At 49.1% G+C, this 11,133-nt stretch overlaps 2 protein-coding genes across 3 annotated transcripts in view; one reads left to right on the forward strand and one right to left on the reverse strand.

Moving 5' to 3' along the window:
* Window positions 1-11,133, forward strand: part of LOC109252602 (histone H2B type 1-C/E/F/G/I) — a 110,233-nt gene that overhangs the window by 84,728 nt on the left and 14,372 nt on the right. The window lies entirely within an intron of this gene.
* On the reverse strand, window positions 10,452-10,944 carry LOC109252590 (histone H2A type 1-C). The gene has a single exon (XM_019425175.2). It carries the CDS (start codon window positions 10,906-10,908, stop codon window positions 10,516-10,518), a length of 393 nt encoding a protein of 130 aa, XP_019280720.1. The 5' UTR covers window positions 10,909-10,944; the 3' UTR covers window positions 10,452-10,515.

The following is an 11,133-nucleotide window of genomic DNA, read 5'->3' on the forward strand; positions in this document are numbered from 1 at the left end:
TGCTCACAGCCCTCACTCCCAGCGTCACCACCTGCCAGGCCATGGCCACTCTCCCCCTCTGGAAGTAGGAGAATGATCAGGGAGTAAAAGCCATGAAGGAAGTTAGGGTTAGGGAAGGTGAGTATCTGTCTGTCTGAAGAGTGTGCTAGGTTTCCTCCTACAATTTGGAAAGTAGGCATGAAAACAATACTAAATATAAGTGGGAGGTACAGATGGGAAACAATACGAAAATATACATGGGAGGTACAGATTATAGGGATTTATTTATCTTTGAAAACCAATTTTTTAATGTTTGTTTTTGAGAGAGAAAGAGAGAGTGTGAGCAGGGGAGGGCAGAGAGAGGGAGGGAGACAGAAGCCGAAGCAGCTCCGAGCTGCCATCACAGAGCCCAACAGGGAGCTCAAACTCCTGAACCGCGAGATCATGACCTGAGCCGAAGTCAGACGCTTAGCCAACTGAACCACTCGGTGGGGGGGGGGTTAGGGTTAGGGTTAGGGTTAGGGTTAGGAGTGTGGGATTTAAATTAGCCCAGAAGCATGGGAAGTGAGACGGGACCTTTCCGGGTAGGAAAATAGTGTGAGCAAACGTGTGTGTCCTCACTGGGGAAGAGCGACGGTTGTTCAAGGCGGCCGTGTGCTGCTCACTGTTTAGCAACTGGCTCTCCAGGAGAAAACCAAACACCCTGATGTGTAGCATTTACTAATCCCCATTAGTAACTACTGGTACCGTAAGTAGCAGCGGTTTTAAGGCCGCCAGCCCTACACTGAACACAGTGTAGCAAGAGAGGAAGGAAAGATCCAAAATGGCACGTAAGTTGTCCACTGGAGGCGTGAGACAGTCAAGACGTCAAGGGCAGAAATATACCTCAGGGTGTGGACGTGTACAAACCACTGATCTCTTTAGCAACTGTGCACAAGGCCAACTGATTCAGGGCCCTGGTCTCTTCACTCACCACCTGCAGGGACTGAGCCAAAGGAAACAGAAGCTTCCTTCTGTGCTCTACGCTCACTTATTCTGTCCTCCCCCAGGGCCCATCTACCCAGGACCCTTCTTTTTAATAGCCGTCTGCATTTTTCTTTCCTGTGTCAAGGCTGCTCAGATCCCCGGTCGGGGTGAATTCTCCACATCCAGGGAGCGAACCGAGCCCAAAGTGGAGGGGGCAGCGAATGGGGCATCCGTGCCTTGACATCCTCTGCTCTTGGAAAGACAGCTCAGCTGGGTTCGAAAGGCCCACCCGTTCCACTGGGGCTGCTGCTCCCGTACCTGGAAGAGACTTGGGGGCAGGTGAGTGGCCACATCCGCTGCCATTTCAGCGGTGAATGTCTGCTGGGCCCTCTCTTCTAGAAGCTTCTCCTGCCATGGGCCTAGTTGCCATCAGCAGCAGTTTGTATTCCAGCTTAGCATAAGCCCAGTTACTTCTGTCTCTACAGGCGAAGCCAGCAGATCCCTGAGGGGGATCCCAATATCCTCTCCTGCTTTTGCTTTTCCATATTTGGAAATAGACAGATGGATCGATAGATGATAGATAGATAGACTGGGATGGATCTCTATCCGCATCGTTTCGCGCATGTTTGTATTAAGCTTCACGAGCAACACTGTGCTTCCTCGGGTACCATCCCATTGGATTGGTTCTCAAAACTCTGGGAGGCGCTGTCCCATTTTGCAGGTGGGAAGTCTGATCTTCAGGGACGGCAGGTGACTTACCCCCAGTCAGACACGTGGTAAGGGGCGGAGCAGAGCTAGGACACAAACCCAAGCAGTTAACTCCAGGTTCCCATGCCTTCCCGGAAGGTCTCACTGCGTGTCTGCTGTGCAACTACATGTATTTGTGTGTGTGTGCCCGTGCACAAGCCACTTTGTATAGACTTGGTACATCGATGCCCCCTTCCCACGCCTGCCTGCCTGATGGATTCGCCAGCTGCTTCTGGACTGACCAGTGTATGCCAGGCAACGTCAGTCCCCAGGCCCACAGTGGCCAGCTCAGCAATGGCCCAGAGGGCCCCCCAGCCACCAACACACACAGACTTTACAGCCTAGCAGAGACATTCTTAAAACGTGACCTTAAAAACAAAAAAAAAAACAAATAGACAAAAGCTGACCTTGGTTGAAGGAAAAAAAGCAATAGGGAGAAGGGTCGGAGGAAATTGGGAGAGGGTATTTTCTGACTCCGGTGGGCAGGACAGGGCCATGTCACCCGGGAGATGTCTCAAGCAGGTAATTGAGAGCCGGCCTTCCTGCCTCCTTGCACCACCTCATGCCCCGGCAGCAGGCTGGACTTTGGAGACTGTTCCTATTACAACGTATCATCTCTAACTCTCGCAAGCGAAATGGTGTTGAAAGTTACACGATCTTATCCGTGTTGTTCTTTTGAGCTTCAAACAAGTCACACGGTCCTCTTTCATTCTTATAGTCACCGTAAGGGAGGCATTGCCTCCATTGTACAGATGAAGAAAGTGAGGTTCAAAATTGCTACCTCGGCTAGGGCCATAGAGTTTCTAAGGCAAAGAATCTTGAGTCTCTCACCCAAGAGTGACGCGTTTCTGTTCACTTTCCACAACCCCAGCAGAACGGGAGGACTGTCTATAGGACGTGCTGTGAATTCGGGTTTATCATCTCGTTTTATACTCCCCCCCGATAGCGGACGGATTATATACACTAAGATGTAGCGACACAGTGCCATCCCACAGGATGGTGTACAGAAAGCTCCCTGTTTTCACATCTGGAAAGTTCTCCAAAATACACTGTTGTAGGAAAAGAGTAAGGGCAGAACAGCGTATACAGTTGGCTCTCTTTCAGCAGTGAAGGCGGGAGGGGGTGGCTTGACTCACATCTGCGTGAGTTAACAGTGCGTAGGTATACAAGGGAATTAATGGTTACCTCGTAGAGTAATCCAGTGGAGGGGCGGATTCTCAACACATACCTTGTTAGTTTGCTTTGTTTGAACCCTCTGAATCTATGACTTATTCAAACCATTAGACATATTTCCTACGAGAGAGAGCTTCTTTTCGATAATATTTTCCCGCCTTTACTCTCCTCCCCAAGGTGTACATGCACACACAAAGAAATAAACCCGGAATAAGTTTTCGGGAGGAAAAAAATTGCAGGTGCAGAATCAATCAGTCATGAGTGAACATGGCCCCCCATCTATCCATTTATTTCTGAGAACTGATGACTTTCACAGACACTTTCTGGACCCAGACATCTCTGTAGTGAGAAGCTTTGGAAACCGAAGGAAAGATCTGAAACCAAAGTAAATGTCGTTAGGAACTTCTTCCTCGGCCTTTCTCAACACAGGCAGAAAGACCCACAGGCTCATTTCTGGTGTCAGACCTTCTCAGTTGCTCGTATAGAAACTCCCCACGGTCAAGAGGACCCAGGCTCCCAGGGAAGATGCTCTCATTTGTTTTTTAATGTTTATTTATTTTGAGAGAGAGAGAAAGAGAGAGAGAGAGAGAGAGAACAGGGGAAGGTCAGAGAGAGAGGGAGACACGGAATCCGAAGCAGGCTCCAGGCTCTGAGCTGTCAGCACAGAGCCCGACGTGTGGCTCGAACCCTCAGACTGTGTGACCATGACCTGAGCCGAAGTCGGACGCTCAACCGACTGAGCCACGCAGGCACCCCGGAAGATGCTCTCATTTTGCTCTTCAGGCAGCGTTGCCAGATTTGGCGCATAAGAATGCAAGATGCCCGGTGAAATCTGAATTTCAGATAAATAACAATTTTTGTCTTCGCGTAGTACATTTTGTGCAACAGTTTAAAGCATATTTAGTCTTCAACAATCATTTGCTGCTTATCTGACATTCACATGTAACTGAGCATCCTGTATTTTGTTTGGTGACCATACATACTCAGATGCCACCTGGAGGGCATCGAGTAAGTGCCCGTGAACAATTAGAAGGACAAGGAGTGCCTACCAATAGAACTTTCTGGGATGACCCAGGTGCTCTGTATCTTTCTATCCAAGACCGTAGCCACCAGCAACTTGAACTGTAGTTAGTACAACGGAAGCCTGAGTTTTCAATTTAATTTCATTTAATTACTTAATTTAATTATGCTATATTTAAACTGAAAACGTCACATGTGGCCAGTGGCTACTGTGTTGGACACGGCAGCTGTAGAACCGTCTTGGACCTCCCTCCAAAGTGAGTAGCTGGGATTTAAGCCTGGGTGGAGGCTAAAATGGTACATACCCCAGGGATAAACCCTCAAGGCCCTGCGGCTTGGTGACTATTCCATTTCTGGGCACATCTAAGGTCTGTGGTCAGCACGTTCATTCGGGGTATTTACTGAAACTCCACCATGTGGGGAGAATGTACAGTGCCAGGGCATAGACACGGGTGGGATAGAATCTTCCACAAACCGCCTGGAGAGGAGCATGTTAACTGGATAATCCGCGCGTTGGAATGTAGGAGCCAGGAGCTGCCCTTCTGTGCAGAGCAGACGCTGTGAGTGGATGAAAAAGTATCGACTTTGTCACACGGACCAGCTGTGTGACTCTTTTCTTTCCAGGATTCCAAGCGAACCCTTAGTAACCACAGACCCAGTAGCACATTAAAGAGGAGAGCACATTCTCAGCCGGCAGAGAAGAGGCCCTTAAAAGAATGAAGGGCTTCCTGAGGGTTATCATGAAGACATTAAGTCTGGGGAGGTTAGCGCACAAAGCCGAAAAGGGGGAGCGTGGCGGGCACGCGGGGCGCACTTCCCGATCTCGCTGCACACCTGCTAACGGGGCGCGCTGTGGGTGACGGTTAGTGGACAGACCCCTCTCCGCAGACGTGCAGACAACCACGTGCGGGGCTCAGAGAGGGCTCTCTGGGCTACGCCGTCCCCTCCCTGCGCGTTCGGCGGAGTTGAGTGGCCGCCACTTCCCAGACCCTCTGCTGGATGCAGGGAAGGCACGGTGAGAACGCAGAGGGGTCCCGATTTCACGGAGCGGAGGCCGGAAGGGGGAGACGCCAGAGCTGTGAGACCCAATAGGTAAAATCTGGGACTGCCGTTCAAAGAATCTACACAGGGTCACGGCCAGAGAGTGACCTGCCCGAGCAGTGAGCAGAGGGAGGCTCCTTTTTAACTTTACTCTTGATACTTGAAGTTACCAACTTAATACACGCCCATTTTAACACTTCACACTCAGATGCTTGTAAAGGTGAAAAACCTCTCTTCCTATAACCTTACATCATGGGGGCTTGTTTCTAGAAGGTAGATGTCCTCTTTTTTCAAGGGCCAACTTTTTTTTTTTTCCTGTTTGGTTTCCGTCTTTATTTATCTAGAACTGATTTGTTGTGCACAAGGCCAAGGGTCTAATACTACATTTAAATAGATATTTCCAGGAGAATTTTTCAAAAGAGTATAGGCCGTGGCAATCCTTCCCCGCCCTCAGTAGTCCTGTTTACTATTTGTTTCTGTGGGTGTCTCTCCATGGATAGGAAAAGGCATCCCGTTATTACTGGTATATACAAAGCTTAACTACAAGAAAGGTTAACTTTTTTACCCCTGATATGCATTGGCCACTTGAATTTATTAAAAAATTTTTTTTTATGTCTATTTATTTTGTTTTTGAGAGAGAGAAAGAGAGACAGACCGAGCGGGGGAGGGGCAGAGAGAGAGGGAGACACAGAATGGGAAGCAGGCTCCAGGCTCCGAGCTGTCAGCACAAAGCCCGATGCTCAAGAACCATGAGATGGTGACCTGAGCCTACATTGGACGCTTAACCGACTAAGCCACCCAGGCGCCCCTGGCCACTTGAATTTAATAAAAGATACAAAATATCCTGGTTAGTCATTTTCTTCTATTATATTGTCTTAAATCTCCTGGCCTGTGTAGTTTATGTCCTGTCTTCTACGGCTTTGTTTCCTGCCTTGCTTAACAATAACACCTGACCCTCAGTGGTCGCGCGCACGCGCACACACACACACACACACACACACACACACACACACAGGCACACACACCCCTGAGGTTAAGATGTTTCCTAAAATGTCATCCAGTATTTGTATTTTGTATCCAGATCTTTGATCTGTCTGGGTAGGTCTGTCAGAACAGGACTGTCTGAAGAAAAGCAGAGTCCTGAAGGGTGAGAGAGAGCTTTCCAGAAGACAAGTCAGGGAACAGGTATTTCGGAGAAAAAGAGCAACAGTGAAAATGTCTTGAAGCAGGAAAGAGCTTGGCAGGTGGAAAGAGACCAGTGTGGCTGCAACAGAAAGATGGAGATAAGTCCGAGAGAAGGCCAGAGGCCAGAGGCCAGAGGTGGTCACGGGTGGCCCCTCAGGTCATGGCAAGGAGTGTAGAGAATACCGGAAGACACGTGTTGGGGTATAGGTGACATGACTTACGGATAGTTTGGATTTGTGGAGAGGAAGGGAAGCGAGGAAGGCTCACCCCCTAAAGTTTTGGCTTGAGCAAATGGATTTAGGGTAGCGTCCCTTCCTGAGTGGGAAGGAATAGAGGGAGTAACAGGCTTACCACGTCAACGCCTGTGTCTTAGGTGGATTCAGGCTGAAAAGAGAGTTGCACGTGAAGGAGTTGAGGAGAAACGTGCATACACGCACTTGTACTTCACAGTGGAGGTCGGGGCTGGAGACGTAAAATTGGAAGTTTACTGCGCGTAAGACAAGCCTCGGAAACTGCAGAATTGACGGGACATCGGGGACATCGGGGAAAGACAGGGAACAAGTACCAAGCGTCAAGGTTCTGAACTTTAGGGCACGTGGTAGTCTGACCGTGTTGGGCTCAGCCTTTAACGCAAAGACAATTTGTTGTGGTGCAAAGTCAAGTCCTGTGCTTTCGGTTCTGGGTATCACCACCGCCTGGTGTCCCCGAGAGTGAGGAATGTGGGAAAGGGTTAAGCTCCACCTGGCAGACAAACCACAGGTGACAAAGAGTCTGAGGCTTAGCACACTCACTTCTTTGGGAAACAGCCTCAACTGTAATGACGCGCGTTAGTCCTAAGCCCTGAGATGGTTCCATCCCCTTGCCCCGGCTGCCACACAGGGAAACCACTGCAGGGTAATCAAGTCCCATGAAGTTCAGCTATTTTTTAAGATGCCTACCCTCACTCCATGCCTGTGACTTCACTTTATTTTCAAGTCTGCACTTCTTATTCTCCATTTCAGTACGCATGGGGAGTCCTCAGTTAAATTCCTAGCATCTTCTAATAATATACACGCATATTTAACAGGAATATTTACATTGGTAATTATAACTTAGGATCGACAGATGACAAACCCGTAGGTGGTGATGAAATTGACCTTAATATACGATCTTTCATAATTATAAAATGTATCATGCTTATAAAAAAAAACTAGTAAGTGACTGTATAATGGACGGAATAAAGGAAAGGTGCATAGGTGGTTTCAAAATGTAAAAAGGGTTTTTCTAGTTGGTGATGCTGTATCATCCTGGTCTGCATTGTTGGGGATGCCCTAAATAACCAAATAATGATTCAGCTTAGCCTCACATCCCAGTAAATCCCTGAGATCAACTTTTTGTCCCTGGTGTCCAGGTGCCTCCAGTAATTGGAAGGCCTGGGTTTATCATTCTCATCAACTTGCCCCAACTGAAATGGTCCTCCCCAGGACCCTTGAGGCATGGCGGATGGAGACCTGCTCCATGGCTGGAAACCAACCGAAGCTACTGAGAATTTATTGCTCACTGGAGAATTTTCCAAAGGAGTAGCTAGGGCTTTTGGATATAAACAGTGACGTTTCAAAGAGGAGGGAAAAGAAGTATGCTGGAGAGGGGGAGCTAAGACACATCTCTAAGCAGTGTCCTCTGCTTGGGGAACGGCCTCTTGGCTGTCCTCTTAGGTAAGAGCTGGTCAGTTGGCACCTTCTGTGCTTCTCTGAAGCTCCCCAAATAAGATGCCAATGCAAACTAGTTTTTCAGAAGGGATTTTCTACTGCGAAGAGAAGATGCTATTAGCAACCTGTTAGTCTCCTCTGGTGATAAGCAGACCCTCTAGAACAAAGTGCTTCCTGATGGCCCAGCCACTGACTCAGCTCCACATTTACACACTGCCCAATTCTCAAGTGTTTCTCTTATGCAAGGGTCTATGCTGACTGTTAATTTAACAAGATGGGGTCTTTGACTTTAAGGAGGTCTTGCTGAAGAGGAAACAAATAAAATGAACACAATGTATCGTTAACCAAACAATACAGTTTTGTTACTGAAGCCCAGAGGGGAGAATTCAAAATCATATCTTCACTAACTCCTTCTTCATTCACAAGAAATTAGTGTATCAAGTCCTGTAACTCTTTACCTAACGACCTCCTGATTTTTCCCCTTGTTTCAAGTCTAGGGGCTTTTCCTCTGGGTTCACAGTGCTAACAATACCATGGGTGACCTTCCTCCATTTGTGTAGATTCCAGGGAGAACACCTCTCCTCTTTCCCTTGAATTCTTCACAGTTGAGGATACAACTGGTGACAGTCGGGTACGTGGACAAAGTTAAGCCATTATGTATTGAGTTTTTACCGGTTTCATTATTCCGACAATCATCTATTAAGGGAGCCGTGCTTACAGCAGAACAGCCAGCAGTTAAAGTATTGGCTTCCTGACCTTGGGACTTAGACAAGGTCTAAGTCTATGTTCTGTTCCTGTTACCTAGGCTTTCAAGTCTGGAGAGTGATAGCACTTACCTGTAGATTGTTGGCTTAAATGAATTTTCTGGAAGCAGGTAGGACTATGCCTGACACAGTAAAGTGCTTAGTGTCAGCTGTTGCCCTTGAGTGCCTGTGTTCTAATTTCAGAACCCACACTGCTGAGCCTACTTGTTTCACCACTAGGTGAGCGAAGGTGAACAGGAAGAAATGGAGGCAGGGGGGAATTGACCACAAAGCCCAAGGTCACCCACCTGGTCAGTGCTGGAGCTGGACTCAAAATCAACCTGGAAAGTTCATGAAGAGCATTGCTAGGCTCATATAAAGCAACTCGGACCTAAGCATCCAAGTTCTCCGGCATACAAGAAATTCTGGGTGCAAAGAACCTGGTCCTCTGGGCGGACCCCAGTCTGGATTGCTGCCAGGCCGGAACCTCCCCGTGTGCAGTCTCAGCCCTCCTACCCCTTAGAATCCTTACAAACTCAGAAAACTCTAACGTGTTAGAATCAAGGCGCTCACTTGTTCTGCCGCTTTGTCTTCACCAAACTCCCAGACACCCTAGCCCCTTTTTTCCAGGGTGACTATCAGGCTGGGGGAGCGGGAGGCGGGACTCGGGGAAGGAGGGAGGTGGGTGGGAGTGGAGGAGGAGGAAGGCTGGGAGGGTGGAGGCTGCTTCCAGACCACTCCAGAAGCGTCACCATTTAGAAAGTGGGAGGCATGCCCACGGGGAACCAGCTTCTGTTTAGATGATCTCCCCTCCCCTCCCCGTGCATATTCCGATATGAATGCTCCCAAAACTGCCACCTGAAATGCTTCACTGGGAGCTCCAAGAGCGTGTGCAAGAGGCTGTTTCTCCTTGGGCCGCCCGAGTCTCCGAGTGCAGGCGCGTGGGCAACCCGTGGCCCACTCACCCTTCCTGCCTACGAACTTTCCAGAGCACTAACCCAGTCACCCCAAAGAATCACTTGGAGACTCAATCCTAGAAAATAAGATTGCAGGAAGTTTTGCACGGTCCCAGATTGCAGCTTTTGGTGTTGGGAGCAGCTAAATGACTAGATCCTTAGTAGCAACTGCTTTGGAGAGGCCTGTGGCCCGATTCTACTTTTCCAGGCTGCCTTAGGAATCTAGGCATTTGAGCCTCTTGAAATAAAGTGTTCATTGCAGTTGGTTGAAAGTCCAGCACTGCTCTAGGTTAGGGGCTCTAAATGCATTGATTGGCAGAAAGGTCTAACGAAAACACCAATTTTCCACCAGTTTATGGATGACAAGACCGAGTACCAGGAGTTAAAAACTGGTTCCAAAGCCAAGTGACTTGTAAACAGGAGAAGCCTCAATTCGAATGTGGATTCAGTCAGTATTGTGAACTATCCTGTTCGGGGAAAGCCACTTTTCAGAGACCCTTTCCCCATACTTGAAGTTTCAGATAATACTTTTGAACACTTACAGGAGCAGAGGCTAACTCCTTTATAGATTAGTTAAGACGGGTTGCTCGCAGCCCAAGACGAGGCACCTACGAGACTGGCCAGGGAGTTACTCGGTTAAATTTACCTTCAAGGACATCTGAGCAACTTCGCAAGACAACGTAAGAGATCACTGCGGAGCTGCGCAGTTAGCGGAGTTTTAAGTTAGGCATTGCTATCCGAGGTGCCTAGATTCGTGAAGTCAGGAAGTACAAGCCGTTGTCGGACACTCGATTCGCCATTACCTAAAAGGACCCGGCGATTTTAATACCTGGACACTTTTTTTCAAAAGCCGAGGAACCGCACTATCCTGGCTTGGGCTAAAGTCAACTTACCTTTATCGACTTCACCGCCTTAACCTAAAAAGTGGTATTATAGCTCTTCCTTTGAAGTGGTGGGGGGCTCTGAAAAGAGCCTTTGGGTATGAAAGCGCTTCCGGAAACTCAGAGGACTGCCAGATCACTTGCCCTTGGCCTTGTGGTGGCTCTCGGTCTTCTTGGGCAGCAGCACGGCCTGGATGTTGGGCAGGACGCCGCCCTGCGCGATGGTGACGCGGCCCAGCAGCTTGTTGAGCTCCTCGTCGTTGCGGATGGCCAGCTGCAGGTGGCGCGGGATGATGCGCGTCTTCTTGTTGTCGCGGGCCGCGTTGCCCGCCAGCTCCAGGATCTCGGCCGTCAGGTACTCCAGCACGGCCGCCAGGTACACCGGCGCGCCGGCCCCGACCCGCTCGGCGTAGTTGCCCTTGCGGAGCAGGCGGTGCACGCGCCCCACCGGGAACTGCAGGCCGGCGCGAGAAGAGCGAGACTTGGCCTTGGCACGAGCCTTACCTCCCTGCTTGCCACGTCCAGACATCGTAAGCAACGAAAAGAAGCCGCAAGACAAGAGAACTAATCACTTGCCAAAAGACAGCAAGCCGGGAAGTAGGTAAAACACCGCTGCTTTTATAGCCATTTCCTGGGGCTCAAACCCGGTTGCCTGATTGGCTAGTAACGAGTCTCAGTCAAGTAGCCAATAGAAAAGCTTTATTTCCATACCTCATTTGCATAGTTCTGCCCATGGATGACAGCCTCACGGCTG

The sequence above is a fragment of the Panthera pardus genome, unplaced genomic scaffold (assembly GCF_024362965.1).
Source record: "Panthera pardus isolate Hobbes unplaced genomic scaffold, ASM2436296v1 HiC_scaffold_17, whole genome shotgun sequence".
NCBI lineage: Eukaryota > Metazoa > Chordata > Mammalia > Carnivora > Felidae > Panthera > Panthera pardus.